Here is a 19,837-nt window from a genome sequence, read left to right on the forward strand (position 1 = left end):
CTCACATTGAGGCAGCAACTTCTTCAAGTCAGAATGTGCAAAGGAGATTCAGTCATGTCCTTCATGAAGATTTCAGAATTGAAGGACCAACTCAGCACCATTGGAAGCGAGGTTGTGGACAAGGATATTGTCATGATTGCGTTGAATGGTCTTCCTGACTCTTGGGATCCTTTCATTCAAAGCATAAGTGGAAAAGCTGAATTCCCTTCCCGATCGCCTCTGGTCAAATTGCATTCAAGAGGAGTCTCGCCTAGCTGCCAAAGAAATGCATAAAGGCTCTCATGGAGGAGATCAACATGTGCTTGCATCTCAACATGTTAGAAGGAAGGGAGGCCATTGGAAGAAGAACAACTTCAAAAGAGATAGAGACTTCAGACCTCCAGCTTTCGATTCAAGGAAGAAGCCAAGGGATCTTTCACGTGTCCGTTGCTTCAGATGCGACAAGTTTGGACATTATGCCAAAGAATGTCAGAATTCGCCCATGCAAGGGGAGGCCAACCTGAATGAAGTTGCAAACTCAGAGGATAATGAAGACTATCTCTTCATTTTTGCTTTGTCCAGCAATGTGCCAACCAATAGCAACACTTGGTTGATCGACAGTGGTGCATCTAGACACATCACGGGATATTGAGAGCATCTCTCAGACTTGATGGAGAAAGAGTCCAATCTTCATGTGGTAATTGGTGAAGATGCACAGTATTCGGTAAGAGGCTTTGGTAATACTTCTTTAAATTTAGAATCTGGTATGTCCTTGCATCTTAGTGATATTTTATTTGTCCCTGGAATTAAGAGGAATTTAATTTCCATTTCTGCCCTAGAAGATAAAGGTTATCAAATAGCATTTTCTGAGGGTAAAGTACTTGCATGGCCTAAGAAATCTAGTATTAAATCTGCTCGTGTTATTGGAAATAGATATGATAGTTTGTATAAGCTTTCAGCTAACCCCATTCGAGAACTCATTCATGAAGCTCCTGAATCTAGCGAGCTATGGCATAGAAGGCTCGATCATCTTCACTATCAGGCACTTCCTTCACTTGAAAGGATGGTTAAAGGTATGCCTAAACTTAAGCAATCTCATGATGATGCTCGCAAAGGTTGTGCATTAGGTAAGAACACTAAAAGTCCATTTCATAAAAGTGAAAGTAGAGCTAAAGAAAAACTAGCACTTGTTCATTCTAATCTATATGGACCTATGTTTGTTCCTTCACCTAGCGGATTTCTATACTATGTTACATTTATAGATGATTTTTCTAGAAAGACTTGGATTTACTTTCTAAAATCTAAAGAATCTGATAAAGTGTTAAGTAGGTTTAAAGAATTTAAATCTCTAGCTGAAAATATGTCTGGTAAAAGGATTAAAGTGTTAAGATCTGACAATGGAGGTGAATACACCTCAAATAGCTTCAATGACTCTTGTGCAGAAACAAGAATTAAGAGGGAGTTTTGCGTTCCCTACAATCCTCAACAAAATGGTGTAGCTGAATGAAAGAATAGAACCATTGTTGAAGCTGCCAAAGCTATGATTCACGATCAGGACCTGCAGATCTTCTTATGGGCTGAAGCATCCAAGACTGTTGTGTACATTCAGAATAGATGTCCTCACCTTGTCCTGAAGAACATAACTCTCGAGGAAGCTTTCACAGGAGTCAAACCAGATATCAGCCACCTAAGGATCTTTGGAAGTCCTATCTATGTTCATGTGCCAAAGGAAAAGAGGACTAAGTTAGAGCCTTCCGGATAGAAGGGTATCCTTGTTGGATATAGTGAATCTTCCAAGGCATTTCGCATCTACATTCCTAGTCAAAGGTACATTGAGGTAAGTAGGGATGTCACCTTTGAAGAAAATATTGCTTTCAAGAAATCAAAAGGTTCTCTTATTGATAATGATAAAGAAGTTAATGATAATCAAGATATGGATATTAATACTAACCCTTAGATTCAGAGGGAGCCTATTGAGCCTCCTAAACCTATTGAGCATGATGATCCTCCTGAGCCTCTAGTTCCAACGGATGGACCTAGAGATATTGCAGTTGGCAAGATTTGGGTTAGAAGCACAATTCAAGATGCAGAAAAGTTTGCAGCTCCTAGTGGCACTTTCAGAGAAAGTAAGAGACCTCAAAAGCTCCCTAACTATGTTGCAATGATGTGCAACATCATTGAGGCTGAACCATCCAACATAGAAGAAGCTATGAACCAGCTATTTGATTTTGAGTATTAGACCAGCAATCAGACTTTCAATATGTAATTTCAGATTAGGATTAAGTGAATAAGACTGGTAAATGAAAGACAGAAATGAGTGCACAAGAGACCAACTCAATTACCCTGGGAAAACCTCCAAAGAGGAAAAACCCAGCACTAAAGACCCATAGGTCAGATTATGTATTCAATTCTGAATTGTAATAATACAATACTTAGCTCAAAAGTGAGATCTTCAAACTGCACACTTGCATGAATCAGATCTGCCCTTTTTAGACACCAAATCTGCACCTTGACATGCACCAAGTCTGCTCCTTTTAACAGCTAAATCTGGACATTCACATGCACCAGGTCTACACTTTCTTGGCAACTGAATCTACACTTTCGGTTTACAATTAGGCCATAGAGGTCTTCACACAAAGTTGAATCTTGTGTTATCAGCAAAGTCTTCAACCTTCCACAATAATATTCGCACTTCTAGGTATCAAGGTCGCACTTGGATTAGACTGAATTTGCACCTTGACAGAAGTATTTCACATAGACTGAATTCGCACCTTGCTGGAGTTATTTCGCATAAACTGAGAGCATAAGCAAAACTGAATGTATTTGACTTGTGAAATGTCTTTTATTTATATGCACCTTTAGCCCTTATTTGTAAGTCGGCCTCCTTTAAGTTTTGGTGCCAATATTATTATGGCGTGTGTATTTAGGATAGCGTGAGGAATAGGGCAGGGCCTAGACTTGGGGCACGTTACCCTTTAGGGCCCAGACCTAAAAGGGTTCGGATGTTGCCTTAAGGCAATCCGAACCCTATATAGCCCTAGTTACATAACAACACCAGCAAGCATGGAAGTTAGCTATGGACGAAGAATATCAATCCATCATCAAGAATGATGTCTGGGATGTTGTGCCTAGACCAAAAGGTAAGTCTGTTGTTTCTTCCAAATGGTTGTTTAAAATTAAACATGCTGCTGATGGTAGTATAGAAAAATATAAAGCTAGATTTGTAGCTCGTGGTTTTTCTCAAAAAGAAGGCATACATTATGAAGAAACATTTGCTCATGTTGCTAGATATACTTCTATTAGAACTATTATAGCTATTGTTGCAGCCAAAGGTTGGAAATTACATCAAATGGATGCAAAGACTGCCTTCCTTAATGGTGTTATTGAGGAAGAAGTCTATATTGAACAACCTGAAGGTTATGAGATTCATAATAGAGAAACGCATGTGTGCAGATTGAAGAAAGCTCTCTACGGCCTCAAGCAAGCTCCTACAGCTTGGTATGAAAGAATTGATAAGTACTTAGTTAGTTTAGGATTTTATAAGAATAATGTTGACCCTAACATTTACTTTAAAGTATTTAATGGTGAAATGTTAATTCTGGTTTTATATGTTGATGATTTATTTCTAACTGGTGAAGATAGTCTCATCATTAGGTGTAAGAAAGAATTAGCTACTGAATTTGAAATGAAGGATCTAGGTCAAATGCACTACTTTCTAGGGTTAGAAGTGTGGCAAAGACCTAATGAAATTATTCTAAGTCAAGGTAAATATACTATTGATATATTGAAAAGATTTGGTATGATGGATTGTAAATCTATGTTTACTCCTATGGAAACTAACTTGAAGAAGTTGATTATTTCTATAGCTAACTCTGATTTTGCAGATCCCTCAGAGTACAGGCAGTTGATTGGATCCTTGATGTATCTAGTCAACACTGGACCAGATATCTGCTATGCAGTGAGTGCACTTAGCCAATTCATGAGCCAGCCAAAGCATGTTCACTTGGTGGCAGCCAAGCACATCCTGAGATACTTGCGTGGAACAATTGGCTATGGGCTGAAGTATTCGATCAACACAACAATCAACTTGGAAGGCTACTCTAATTCTGATTGGGTTGGAAGTGTTACTGACAGGAAAAGCACTTCAAGAATCTGTTTCAGCTTGGGTTCCGCTATGATCTCTTGGGCCAGTAGGAAACAATCCTCAGTTGCATTGAGTACTGCAGAAGCTGAATACATTGCCTCAAGTGTGGCAACTAGAGAAGTAGTTTGGCTTCGCAGGCTTCTTGCTGGGTTGTTTGGACAACCTTGGGAATCCACTGTTATTTATTGTGATAATCAGAGTTGTATTAAAATCTCTAACAATCCCGTGTTTCATGATAGGTCAAAACATGTGGAAACTCATTATCACTATATTCGTGATATGGCACAAAGAGGTGCTATCCAGCTGAAATATATCAACACTGATGAACAGGTTTCTGATGTTCTCACCAAGCCTCTAGCTCGGGTGAAGTTTGAGTACTTCAGAGAGAAGCTTGGAATGGTGGAAACACAACATTGATTGAGAGGGAGTCTCAATCTTAGTGATGCAATTCAGTTTGCATCTTCCACCCTCTGCGGGCAATGCAAGGTGACAGTGTATCCTTATCTGGGAGAAGGCTGAGGTGTAAAACCTCTTCCACCCTCTGCGGGCAATGCAAGGTGGTTCCATCCTCTACGGGCAATGTAAGATGGACAACATGAAATGAGTTCATGATATTTATGTGCAGGTATACTCTATGAAGTTTATACATTCACTCTTGCGGGCAATGCAAGATGAAAGTCATGAATGGATCATGACATGTGGCAGTTATCCTCCTTAGCTAAGAGGGAGTGTTGAAAATATTAGCTAAGTTCGGATATCTGATTATCGAACTTTGATCAAAAATATATGTATTATCTCAATGTACTTGTTATTGGGCTGGACCCAAATGTAACGTGGGAAAGGCAATTTAATGTGTCATTGGGCTGGGCCCAAAATGTAACGTGCAAAGGGATTTTTGGGCTGGACCTAAATGTACAACGTGGGAAACATACAATAACAATATAACATTAAATAAATAATGTCGCAAGCCGACCTAAGATGTCTACCGCCAAAAGGAGGATATATATAATCAACTCCAAGATGAAGTCAAACACATTCATTATTCATTATTCATAGCAATGTGATCTGCTCTTCTACACTTAGCGAATCTGCTGTTCTACACTTTGGCGAACTTCAAGGACATTGTTGAGCAAAGTTGTCTATGATTTTGCTCCAGCCTATTGAAGTCATCTTCTGCTGATCTGCTCCTTTGTTCATCTACTGCTGGTTAGGGCTGCATCCTCTATCATCTTGCCAACTTGCTGTTTGGACAGCAATCAGAGATAAGTCTGTTGTGTTGTAATTGCCTATCATTGAAATAATACATTTCATAGTTTAAGGTTGGGTTTTTCACCTCCAAGAGGGAGGTTTTCCCAGGGTATTGGTGTCTTGTGTCTTGTGTTTCATTACTATTACTGTTTATTCACAGTCTGATTATAGTTAATTGGTTAAATTAACATCTGATTACTTTAAAATTAACAAGATTCACTTAGGGTTTGCATTGGTGCAAAAAGAAGTTATTCTTCAGGTTTTCTTGCAATAATATTATGAGCACGTGAATAAGAGGCTGGATGCCTTCCATAAAGGGAATCATGGTTTAATTATTTCCCTTCATATTCCTAGCCGCAGCTAACACCTTATGGCTGTACATTTACTATTCTGCAACAGTGAAGTTGATACAAGGTATTTTTGGAGACCGAATGGTGCTACGTATGGTGTGTAATGATTGAATAAGAATGATGTAACACCATTTCTGTTTTGAGGTGGGCAAGGGACAACCTGTGGGGTCAAGATTTGACAAGGAACAAATGGGAGCTTATTGCCTGGTGTGAATCTACAGCAGGGGTTTTAGAGGTACAGAAAGTGCACGTGGAATGATTTAACTCTATGTATGGGCACTTCTCTTCTCATGGCTGTGTGAGACTTCTTCCATGGGGACGTGGCACTTTCTTCATGCATAGCACCTCAGCTGAAGGACTCTTTTCCTGGAGAATATGTTGGCTTTGGGAGATGCAATGACAGAGTCCAGAGTATAGAATCTGCAGTTCTACCTTACATTGAAATTATTCTGAGGGGCACAGAGATTATTATTACAGTGCAGTTTGGTCTTTCCCTTTCACAATGAAGAATAAATTAGTAAAGCTGCCGTTTGGAAATTCAAAATCTGCCATTCGGACTCTTGTATATCTGCTGTGTACTTCGTATGAATTTAAAAACAGCTTATCAGAGCACCGTTGCTGCTTGTAACAGAGTTTATATCAGGTGTATTTCAGTCATATGCAAATATCTCTTATATCAATAAAAAGGTCAGCAATATTTAGCTTGTCTCTGTGATTTCTGTGCAGGAATTTATATTGAGTGTGAAGAAATTTATGCCATTTGCTGTCATACTCTCTTGTCAATGTTCGTGTGAATATTTTCTTTACACTGAATTTTACCGTGAAACCTGAAAACCTCTTCAAAGGAAAATAAACAAGCAGCAAACAAACATTATACCATTCATCAAATTACATACATGGTAAGACAATTGTTTGACAAAATTACACTAGCTGAGTGTTGAAAAGAATTGCAAAAAATTAGCAGCCACAGGGGTGGCCTCTTACAATTATAGCTCACTATTTGCCCCAAGAATGCTGAACTATGCCCAATCAGTATCAACATAGATCAAGAATAACCTCTTCTAGACTGCTTATTTCTTGAATTTTGAGGCATTGAATGGGAACAGCTGGTAGACTAATAGAACATTCTGCTTAGGTGTATTTTATGCCACCTGGTTGAAGCATGTCCAACATGCACACATGCAGACAGATCCTCTTGAGAAAGATATGCCTCTACAGCCTGGTCTACAGAGACTAATGCCCAAAATTATCTATGGCCCATGTTGCAGAAAAGATTCCCTTTACCCCTGTCTACAACTACCTTAACTAGATACAAAGTAGATGTCTCTTTTAGATCTGGATTACACTAGCATCTGCCTTATGTTCTCTTGAATTAATATTCTATTACTTGGAGATGACTGTGTAGCTCATAGCAACATTAATCGTTTTGGGAATTAATCAGCAAATCAAAAGTATAAGATTTTTTGAAAAAATCGGGAAAAATTTGGATTTACAAAAAAAGGTTAAAAATTGAAGAAAAACAATCAAAAACTACTTATTTTTTAATATTTAAGGACATTTCCATATCATAGACATATTGTAAGCCATAGTTGAGCTACTCACCAAAAGCAAAACTCACCAAGGCCTAAAAAAAAAAATCGATGAAAACTCGGCAACAACTCAGCTAAAAACTCGGCAACTTAAAAAATTGCTTAAATTTAATTAAAAATGCATTTTTTTGCAAAATTCAATGAGGAGATGCATCCAATGAGTCAATAAATGAGTACACAAAAGAAACAAGCTGAGTCTTACATATATTTGATTGATTTAAATGCAAATCGGATACAAAACAGCATCCTCGTGTGGAATGCTGATGGCTGATAAACTAAAACAATATGAAATAGCAAATTGTTTTTGTAAAACTAAAAGCTAAGTTACTGATTCGGGCACGGGTACAGGTACAGGTTTGCGGGTACAGGAAAAAATTCTTGGGTACAGGTATATATATATATATATTCAAACAGCAAATTTATAAAATATAAACTATATCGGTGCATAACTATAAGAAGAATGATACTCATAAATCCATAATTGCCAATAAATATAAAAAAAATATAATATTTTGATACCTCATTCATAATTTCCAAAAATGAATTACTCAAGTCTCAAAATGTCATTACACAATGAAAATTCAAATTATAATCTATTTTAATATTCATGTTCTTTATCAAAAGCATCAATGTCAATATCATCATTTCATTTGAACCACAATCAATTGGATTGCCACTACCTCTAGCTGTGTCAAGTGCAGAAGTTGGTTCACTTTCATTTTTCAAACATTTGACAAAATGCCAAATCATTAACAACACAAGGAAAGTGATTTCACAAAACATAAGCAAATAGCTGCTACATATGCATAATGTAAATCAACTGAAATCAATCTCAGTAATGCTGATAAAAAGTTTACTAACCCTGTGTTCATAGGTATAGCACACAAATGCAACTGAAATGATATTTAATTGCTTGCTTGCTAGTATATTCTGATAAAAAATGCTGTCACAAAGTTGTGAGAGTGCAACTGAGGTCTTAATTTATGAAACTATGCTTGGGTATGGCCTTTGGTACTTCCTAGGTGCTTGGGTTCTTTGTGGGTTCTTCACAGAAGGACCCACAGAGAACCCAAGCACCCAGGAAGAACCCAAACCGTACCCGTACCAGGACCTAGGCTAAAACAGAAGAACTCGATATCTTAGACTAAAAGTAAATACTACATCAAAACATTTTACATCTTCCTCTTCTCAGTTCTAGTGAAAACCAAGGGAGAAATAGAACTAGGGGGTCTATTCCTAGGAGTCCGATGTGGCTCCTCCACCTCGCCAAAATGAGGTTGAGGGTAGCACCCCTCGTGGGGGTTTGAGGGTGAGAGAGTGAGGGATAGAGAGATAGGTATAGATCTTGGGGAAAAGAGGAGAGTGAGATTGAGAATGGTAGAGAGAGGAGATAGAGGGAGAGCGATAGGGAGATAGATAGGTCTGTCTAAAATTCGGGGGAGATAAAGTGAGTGAGATAGAGAGAGCGAAAGAATGTTGATAAGAGCCTACTGGTTACTGAAATTTGACTAAGTCTAAAAATTTAAAAGATCTTCTAAAACCTAGAATTTGCATTATAACTCCTAGAGATCTTAAACCACTCTCAAACGTCCTACCAATATATACATGAAATATAACTTAAAGTATAAGAAAGGAAAAAAAAAATTGAAATGTGATTTATACTTAAATGTTATATTTATATATCATGTATATATTATGTTGAAGAGAATGAGACTAACTTGAAAAAAAAATAAAATAATTTTTTTACGTGTTTGGGCCAATTTTTTTATGCAGCCGAGTTTTGTCAGAGACTTGCCGAGTTTTTGTGAAAAAATCACCAAAAACTCAACGAGTTTTTCCCAAAAACTCTGCAAGTTTTTTGTGCGAGTTAATGGCGTAAATACTCACCGAGTACTCTGCAAGTATTCCATCTATGTTGTAAACAAAGAAAAAAAAGACTTCAACACATGAATTGCAAAGTTGCATGGACACGGATACGGGTTCAACAGTATCCGATACGGATATGGCTATTTTTCAAGACTCTCTAATATGGACACAACTGGTATATATATATTATATATACTAGCAATGATTAATAGTTAAGAGTTATATTTATATATATATGTATATTTGTAATCATATTTGATATATTTTATTTTATATTTAGATTTAAATATTGAGATATTTAACTATTATTTATTGTCATTTTTTAATTATATTTAATATATATTCTTAAGTTCTTAACTATTAATTGTTGTTAACATATTTGTTAATATAATAAATATAATTAAAAATATATTAACAATGATTAATAGTTAAGAGTTATATTTTATATATATGAATTTTTTTAATTATATTTAATATATTTTTTTGAATAAAAGGGGTAAAAACTTTATTGAAACACAATCATAAAAATTACAAGGAGGGCCAAAGCCCCGAGGCCCCAAAAAAGAGCCTCAGGCCCAGTCCAAGATCAGCCACCATCATTACCATCCATGTCCTCAGCAAAACTCTTCTGCAAGTCCTGACAATAGTCCCGAGAGAGATGCTCCCAACCTTCAATTTTCCAGTCACTGTCATGTTTTGAAGCCCACTTAGCCAAACAATCAGCTGCTCTATTCCATTCACGAGGAATATGGATGAAAGACACCTGCTCCATTAAAGAACTAACTTGAAGAATCTGCTGAACAATCCCTTCCAGCTGCCAATGAATCCCACTCACCTTCTTTCCGATCAACAAATTAACAATAATTTGTGAATCCGATTCACAGATAACCTTCCTTCTACCCAACTCCCAAGTCCGCTCCAAGGCATAGAGAATAGCAAGTCCCTCCATCAAATTATTAGATTGCCTCCCTTTATGCACCGAAAAGAGGAAAACCACCTCCCCCCTACAATTCCTACCAACACCACCAACCCCAGCAAGGCCTGGGTTACCCCTGGAGGAGCCATCAGTGTTAATCTTGATAAACTCATCCTGAGAGGGTCTCCACCTTCCCACCCTTTGGACCTTCTTCATAGCACCCCTACCTCTTCTGACACAAGCAGAGACGGGAGACAACTCCTCCCAGCCAAACCTATTCACCATATCCGCCTCATCTCTATCCAGAGGAAAATTCACCTCACATTTAGCTTCCAATGTCTCACGAATCATAACCATAATTCTATTCCACACTTGTTGCACTAACATTCTGGCCTCACGAAAAATCGTTTTGTTCCTCTCAAGCCAGATCTACCAGAGTATGAAAATGGGCCCAACATACCAGACCGTCTGGAGGAAGGGAGACAAGATAGGAGGTCTGCCCAAACTGCTCCAAAACTCCACCAGAGAATCTGCGTGAACACAAGGACACTTCCACACCCCCCACCAATAATGCCAAATAAGCATAGAGAAGGGGCATCTGAAGAAAAGGTGTGATGAATCTTCCTCCCCATTACCACACAAAGCACACATCGAAGGCCCCAAGAATCCCCGCTTGCGAATATTATCCCAGGTTAGGCATCTATTCAAGGCCAGAGTCCAAGCGAAGCAGTTGCACTTCGGCCAAGAAGAGTTGTTCCAGACCTATTTCCACCAGTGCACCTCTCTTCCCTCCAATCTTCGGTTCAGCAGGACCCGGTATCCACTAGCTACAGTAAAGACGCCCTTAGGATTCGAAGACTAGGCAAGTCCATCCCTACCCTTGATGCCACTACAGTGTCTACTCGGCAGAATGCCCTGCAACTCCGCACACTCTTCCTCCAACCCAGCAACCGGCCACTCATTAGGACACTTCCACCGCTCCAACTCCAGCCGCCCACACCTATAAGGCTATAAGCAACCTTGAAGTCACTCACCCTTGACCATCCTGCCTCCAAAAAACTTTGGCTAAGGTTCCCAAGATTAGGAAACTGATCGAGGATGGGGGGGTACCCATCCCAAGAGTCGTTCCAGAAAAGGACCACTTCCCCCTGTCTGCAGATCCAAAAGAGACCTTCCTTAATGAGAGAGGCCCCCTTCTTGAGAGTATACCAAATCGCAGAGCCTTTTCCCTCAAGCAGATATCTTGGAACCTCCTGCACTGGGATCCCCTGCATATATTTATAAGCCAAAATCTTAGCCCAGCCACGATCCTGCTCGACACACCACCTCCAGTATAATTTAGCCACTAGAGCCTCCCCGAATAAAATGGCCTGCCGTAAACCAAGCCCCCCGACTGCTTCAGGCTGTACACCAAGTCCCAATTGACAAGACTCCATTTGGAAGAGGATAGATTGCCTGCCCATAAGAATTGCCTTGCCAAAGAGTCCAAACCCTTCAAGAACCACTTCGGAGCCACTTGAAGCATACACCAATAAGTCGGAAGAGCCTGAACCACCGACTGAATCAGTTGAACCCTACCAGCAAAAGATAACCATCTGTGAGTCCAATGGTCAACCTTTGAGCGGAATTTATCCAAGATACCCTGCCATGACTCCCTAGGGGGGTTACCGAGAGAGATAGGAATACCCAAATAAGTCAAGGGAAAAGAGCCAACTTGAAATCTCAAGATAAGAGCAATCCTCCTTTGAATAGTGCCAGGGGTGTTGAAGAAAAGGATAGAGGATTTATCTTCAATGATCAGCTGACCCGAGGCCGCCAGATAAACATCCAAAACCTTCCGCAGATTCGTAGCTTCTCTAATCTGAGCAAGTCCCATCAAGGTCGTGTCATCAACAAACTGCACATGAGACTGTGGCTGCAAGTCATTACCCCAGCTCCAACCCTGAATTCTACCCAAGCCCACATTATGCTTGATCAACCTCCCCAAGCCCTCAGCCAGGAGAATGAATAAGTAAGGGGAGAGGGGGTCCCCCTGACGAAGGCCCCTAGACGCACCAAACAGCTCAATATGATCCCCATTGATTAGAACTGAGAAAGAGGTGGACGTAACTCCACTCATAACCCATTGGACCCATTCCTCAGAAAAGCCAAAAGCCCTAAGGATCTTCTGGAGGAATGACCAACGCACTCTATCATAAGCCTTGGCCATGTCCAACTTGATAAACATAGCTTTTTCCTTGGATGTTGCCATAGAATGAATGGTCTTCGTAGCAATGACCACACCATCCAGAATTTGACGCCCTTCCACAAACCCACTCTATTCCTCAGAGATGACATCCCCCAGACACTTCTTCAGCCTTTCTACTATCAGCTTAGAGATGATCTTATAAATCACATTGCAGGGAGATATAGGGCGGAACTGGCCTAACCTGTCGGCCCCATCACACTTGGGGATTAGCGCAATGAAAGTCACATTCAAGGCCCGAAGCATCTGCTTATTCCTCTGGGACTCTTGGACTACTTCCAGTAAGTCCAGTTTGATCATATCCCAGAATTCTTGAAAGAATTCCACTGGGAACCCATCCAGTCCAGGGGCTTTTCCTTTCCTCATGTGGAACACAATCCTCTCGAGTTCTTCCATCACAATAGGGCCCATAAGCTGCTCATTCATCTCCCCAGTAACAAGAGGAGGAATGCAAGCGAGAACCTGGTTCTCCTCCACCAAATCCCCCTGAGAATCCTCGCTGAAGAGAGAACGGAAATACTGTAAAGCCTCCCTGGATATCTCCTACAAGGATAATAACACCTCACCTCTATCATTGACCAGAGCCGGAATGGGATTTCCATGACGTCTTGCTTTCACAGAGTTGAAAAAGAAAGCAGTGTTCTTATCGCCCGCTTGGAGCCAATCAATACAGGTTCTCTATTTCTAGTAAATTTCCTCCCTGAGTTCCCATTCCTCTAAAGCCTTGGCAATCCTGTCCTCCTCTCTAAGCAAAGCTTCAGACAAACCATGCTCTCTAATTTCCCTGGTGATGCCATTTAACACTGTTTGGGCAGATTTCTTAGCATGAAAAATGTTCCCGAAACCCTACCGATTCCACTGTTTGAGTTGAAACTTCACAAACTGCAGCTGCTTGGCAAAAGTGTACATAGCGGTGCCAAAGGCCAGCCTCCCCTTCCGCCACCATTGCTCAACAAGAGTCGTCAAAGCAGGATCCTGAAGCCACATAAGTTGGAATTTGAATGAAGGAGAGCGAGCAACCCAGGCTGAAGAAGAAACCAGCTTGATAGGCCAGTGGTCTGACCCTCTCCAATCAAGAATCTCCGAACTTGTGGCCCACCCCCCACCAACCCAAAAAATGGAAACGAGAAATCGATCCAGCCTCTCTGCAATCCAACACTCCCCCACTCTCCTATTATTCCAAGTGAACAAACCATTACTAGGTTTAATGTCAACAAGATGCAGCGATGAGATACTATCCCGAAAAAAGAAAGAAGAAGGCTCCAACCGCATGACACCCCCCTTCTTCTCACTCAACTCAAGGATAGCATTAAAATCTCCCACCATAATCCAAGGGTGAAAAGGGACCAGCCTTTGCATACAAGAAATATGAGACCATAAGTTTTGCTTGCCCTGAAGATCGGTGGGGGCATAGATATTGGTAAACAAAATAAGATCTCCAATCTCTAGACTAGAGGCAACCCCGGATAACGAAGATCTGGAAGCCACCCACCAAACGGGGAGCATCCTTGAGGGATTCCAAAGACATGCCACCCCTCCAGAGGAACCAGCTGCCCCAATACACTGACACTCGCCTCGCCCCCAGAGCTTCGGCACCAGACCCATCATACTCTCCACCGAGAGTTTAGTTTCTTGCAAGAACAGGACATCAGGTGAATGATTCCTAATCAAATCCCGAACAACTTTTTGTCTACGGCCGCTATTCAAGCCCCTTACATTCCATGAGAGCACAATCATTTAGGAGGATTGGAAAAGTGAGAATCCAAAGTCTTAACTAACCCTAACTCAACCAAATTATCTCCCATCAATTTGATTTTATCCAAATCCTTCTTTCTGCCAGCCTTCGAGTTCTTCTCCGTAGCACTTTTCTTAATATCTTTTTGATGAAGACCCAGGTGAACGGAAGACTTAATACTTTTAGCCCCAGCCAGTTCCAATTTCAGGGCTATCGAAGATCCCTCCCCCCCAACCAAATTCACCTCCGAACCAAGAGGGAGACCCAACTGGACCCCAACTATTTGTTCCATCTCCATTTGCTGACTTCCAATCACTTGCAGGGCCTGAGTAAAATCCTCAATAACTCTTTTCGGACCCCCCCCCCTGAAGAACCTTGGTCCAAAGGAGTTAACCCCGGATTCACTTCTAGCTGGCTAAGGTCATCCAAGGCCTCAAATCTATTAAAGGTATCCTCCTCATGTCTCTCCTGTAAGGACCTCTTTTGTCCTTGATTCATATTCCTTGTCTTAACTGGGACAAATTCATCAGCACCCACTACCTCGACCGACATAGTAGCTTTTCCTTTATCAACCCTATCTTGACTCTAGGTCGGCTGTTGAGGTTGGCGCACCACCGGTTTATATCTAGGGCACTTACGCTGTAAGTGACCATACTCATGACAAAGACAACATCGAAAAGGTATAGTCTCATAATCTAGCTGCTGAACCCATGAGTAAGAGCCCGCACACATATCTATAGCATCTGGCAAAGGTTTACTAAGATCAATTTCAACATAGATATGTGCAAAGGTCATTACCTTTCTCCCTAGGGTTTGCATTGAAGATCCCACTAGCTTCCCCAACAATCCGGCCAGCAACCGTAGCACATCTTCCCGACAGCATTCCACAGGAAAACGTGATAGCCGAACCCACACAGGAACCCTATTTGGGAGCTCCTCCGAAGGGTTAAACCCCGCATGCCAAGGTTTGATGAACAACCCCACCTAGTTGTAAAAATACGGGCCTCCTTCAAAGACCCTATTGTGATCCTCCATGCAGTTGAAAGTAACCATGAAATAGTTGTTTGCCAGCAGCATAATCTCCATTCCCCCTTCCGGTGCCCAAGTCCTCTGCGCCCAATTTTCCAAGAATTGCAGAGACACCCTCATTCCCAAAAACTTGTAGTATAGCGAGTGTTTTGAAAAGTACTCAACGTCTTCAGCTATCAACTTGGAAGGAATAACCAGCTTCAACCTCACACTGCATCTCTCCAGGCAACCATTAATCTTCATAACGCGAGAACTACCAGCACTCCCCGATCCCGATTCAGATGAGAAAAGGTTATTGTTAAAAGTCTTCATACTCTGGAGTGGGGGTTTTGAACCCACCGTAGCACGAAAATCCATGGCGGGAGGAACTTGCGAGGCCTCACCACCAATACTTGCCATCGGGAATCAAAAATATAAAATAAAACAAGCTTAAGAAAGACCCACACCCCAAAGGGCCACTCGGGAAGGCACGGCCCCCGCGACCCCACCCCTCCCAAGCACCACCGATAAACAGTGTCGGTCGGTGCCCCTCTCCCCCTGAAAACCCACGGCTCCCCGCAGACCAAAAGCCCAGCCGCCCACGGCCAAAGCTCCCCCCGATCCTCCCTCCACTCTCTCGGCCGAACCCTGCCCGGCTACTGCTGCCTCTGCACACCCCCGCAGCGTCTGCACTACCAATTATATTTAATATATTTTATTTTTATTTTATATTCAGATTTAAATATTGAAATATTTTAACTATTATTTATTATTAATAGTTAATTATATTGTATTTTATTTATTTTAATTTTTAATTTTAATGTAAGGGTGATTTTATTTAACTATCTTAAAAATATTGAAATTTATATTCAATTCAATATTAAAATCACGCTAAATTATAACATATTTTAATTTAATTTTATATTCAGATTTAAATATTGAAATTTGAAATATTTAACTATTAGTTATTGTTAATAGTTAATTATATTATATTTTATTTATTTTTATTTTTAATTTTGGTGATTTTATTTAACTATTTTAAAAATATTGAAATCGTGATAAATATATTACATAATATGTAATATACATATTAACTGAAAAATTAAAAGGGGAAACTATAAGTCTCATTGGAAATAAATCGAAACTGTTGTTTTGCCGCTTCACTGATATGCATTCCCCGCTTCCCTAGTGCATTCCTAAGTATATTTTGGGCGACCAACATGACGGATTGAGCGACCAACGTGACGGATAGAGCAACCAACGTGACGGATTGAGCAACCAACGTGACACGGATAAAAATGTTGAACTACAACCCCATGCTAATGGAATTTTTTTACACATTCGCATGCCTTTTTGTCATGTTTTAGGGTTTCGCAGCGGGTTTCTCTATCTGCGATTTTTTCCCAGATGATTTCTGTGATTTTTTCACAACTTAAGAGAAAAGAAAAAAGAAAAAAAAAACATTGAAAAACATGAAAAAACCATTGACTGATTTAATGTGATTTTTGGGGAGACAAATTGTGAACCTTCCCAATCGCCAATTAATCGCGACTAGTTGCAATTTTTCCCCAATGTTTGCTTCTATGGACTGTAGCTAATGGACATGAGGGGATTGAAATATGCAGACTATATTAATGGTCCTGTATCTCTCTTTTGAGTTAAGTATGCAAGAGTTTTATGGCTGCATTTGTCATAGTGTTTCACCAATGTACATGATTGTATGCTATTCATACTCCTTGTCAATTAAGAAACACAAACTGCTGCTAAATGTGAATAAAAGTGAGTTTGCACAACAATCACTTCATCTATTCGGAGCATGTGATCAGATATGGAGAGTCAATAATTCATTTGTCAGAAGTATAAGTAATTTTGAAATGGAACAAACCATTAAATGTGACAGAGAAAATGGGCTCCATAGGTATAGTTCCACATTTGAGAATGTCCATCAAATCTCTCTGCTATAGGAGCATCTTTGTATTCCAGAACTGCAGGCAGTATGTCTTTGGTGGGATTGAAAATAGCAAAATACCTTTGATGAATTAAAGTAAAAGACTACCAAATCAACAAAAGAAAAATATCCAGCTTCAAGTAAAACAGTAAAATTTTATTAACAAATCTTAAAAGTTAGGCACGAAAATAGATTATAGAAATCATTTAATAGAACAAATAATCCTAAATAGAAAGTTCAATGTGAATAGGCCATTGCATGAATTTTTTTTAGATTTAACTGTACCCATAAATATGTATATACATACATACATAGTCATACATCTAAAAGTAGTAAGAAAGTGGAGGAATGGAGAGAGACAGAGAGACATAGTTGTAGTTTTTGCACCTAGCTATGAGCTCCTTAAGTACCTTTTTATTATTTATTACCGCTGAATAATCAGAATGGCAAAGCATGCATGGGAGCACTTCCAAAGCTTAAGTTTCCAAATAACTCAGACCATGGAACAGAGATGCTAACAAATACCAAAAACAAGAAATAAAGAGCCAAATCTCTTTCAGCACTCTGCGAAAAGCTAAATCTGCAAGAAAAATTATTCGCAGAGTGTACCGTTTGTGAACCCAGACAACAAAGACAAGCAAAAACATAAACTGAAGAGTTTCCTTGTGGTTACGAATTTAAAAGTCATTTTCTGATTCTCTATGCCAAGCTATCTGTATTTAACATAAAAATAATACAAGAAAACTTTTTCAAGGAAAGAGGTAAGCAACCAAGTGACATCAACCATAGGCAAACACATCATAAGTGGAACCAAAAAATTAGATACAACTAGTTAAAAGAACAGAATTTCTGATTACCATTACATGTCAGACCAAGAGTTATCTATACTTCTATAGTTCAGCCCATATTACATATTGAGATAAACAACAACAGAATTCAACAGCTAGAACAATAAAATACACCACACCAACATGATATTGCATTTTAAGAATTAAGAATTTCAAAACAGTAACAAATTGTAGAAATATAACATTTGCACTAGATGGGTTATAATAGCTTCATACCTAGATCTAACAAACTGCTTGTCTTTCTTGTGAAAAGTCTTCGGCAAATCAGATCTTTCACTGCAGAAAAGACCTATACGAAAGATATCTGTGAATCAACGTGTTTCCAAAATAGCTATGAAATATGATTTTTGTTTCATAAAATGTTTCTACCTAGAACCATCGCCCTGGCACATAATTTGGAAAACATTTTTATGTCTTAGGTACATAACAAACAATATAATAGACCACAAGTAGAAAAAACAGAGATGGTAGCCATCTCACTAGACATTTGCCAAAAATTAAGATCAATCATTTAGTAAAGATGAGTATAGATGGCAAAAACATCTGGGACTAGACTTTGATAGTAAATGAAATGACCCTTACTGATTTTCACCCAAAACCTTTGCAATATTTTTTTCCATGAGATTTTGACAAACAATTTGCAAGGTATCTAATGCTCAGAGGTAATGCTGCAGACAGAATGATAATGATTTTTCAAACAAAAAAAATTGATCATTCAAACAGAAATTTTCAATAACAACTCTAATTTTTAACCAGCATCCCTTATTACATAAAACTCAATGGATTACAAAGAAAGAATCTGCTGCATACAAAATATATGAATATCATGCAAGTTAATCAACTGTGTCCTCCTCTATTGCAGATTGAAAAAATTTAATGTCTGATAATTTTTTGAGTCGATACAGCAGCAAATACAAACATTTCTTCCTTTCCAAACATCCTTACTTGCCCAGCTGATGCTTTAGTTTCAGAATGATGAAGAAGATAAACTCAGTGGCCAGGAATAGACTTCTCTTATTCTTCACGTCAAGCACCCAAAGAAGACTCACACCTTACAAAAAGATCACACTAGGAACAGAAGCCTTTACAGCTATGGAGGAACAATCCCAAACAGCAGTCTCAAGCTATTAAGGAATCCACAATTCCCTAAGAGCCCATCCAGAGAACTACCAGAGGAAAGAACACAATATGCCCAAGGATATATTACCTCCAAATGTAACCACTACCTAGCAATAATCTTCATGCAACAAACCAGAAAATTGCACCAATCCAAGGTTCCATGTTACGTTGAATCTCACACCCAATCATCCAAAGAAGGAGCCGCAATAAGCTTTCAGCTCACACCACTTGAATATGCAGCCTCCACGATATATAAAGGACTCTTCCCTATGTCACAAAATTATGCTAAAAGCAATGAGAGAATTGGCTAGAATAATGTAACCCCACACCAATAAGAAATATTCAAAATGATAATCTTCCAACCTCTATAATAATATCACCAGGCGGGACGTCCATTTTGCTCATAACCCAATCACCTGCAAATTTGTCTCCAAAGGAGACTTCACAAGTTTGATTAATGCAATTGTAAAAGCACTGTTAAGTACTGGACTGATATTTCCTGCAACTCACTAGGGCAGATAGTCTCACTACTGAAACCAGCAAACCCTTAGGGTTTTTGTCCTAGGGCTCAAGCTTCAAGAAGCTCTCCAAATCAATTTGAGAAATAAACCAAGATATCCCAAATGAAGCCCAAGCTGCTCTTTTATAACCACTAGAGACAACTTTTGGTTTTCCCTCTCTTTTTAATTTAAATTTGAACTTAAGGGAAATAATAATAAAGTGACTTTTTTAAAGTCTCACTTAATTAACCATTAAAGTACCTTTATAATTTTATTAAATTAATCAAATAATATTACCCTTGTAATTTACTTTTGAGGGATAATATTAAATAATTAGATTAA

The 19,837-nt window shown here is 39.3% G+C and overlaps 1 protein-coding gene across 5 annotated transcripts in view; it reads right to left on the reverse strand.

Moving 5' to 3' along the window:
• Positions 1-19,837, reverse strand: part of LOC131030990 (ATP-dependent Clp protease proteolytic subunit-related protein 2, chloroplastic) — a 94,740-nt gene that overhangs the window by 39,331 nt on the left and 35,572 nt on the right. For all 5 annotated transcript variants that reach the window (XM_057961993.2, XM_057962007.2, XM_057962001.2 and 2 more), the window contains exon 3: positions 18,093-18,165. In XM_057961993.2, coding sequence (XP_057817976.2) covers positions 18,093-18,165 — 73 coding nt within the window. The remainder of the gene's footprint in view (positions 1-18,092; positions 18,166-19,837) is intronic.

This window comes from Cryptomeria japonica, chromosome 4 (genome assembly GCF_030272615.1).
Source record: "Cryptomeria japonica chromosome 4, Sugi_1.0, whole genome shotgun sequence".
NCBI lineage: Eukaryota > Viridiplantae > Streptophyta > Pinopsida > Cupressales > Cupressaceae > Cryptomeria > Cryptomeria japonica.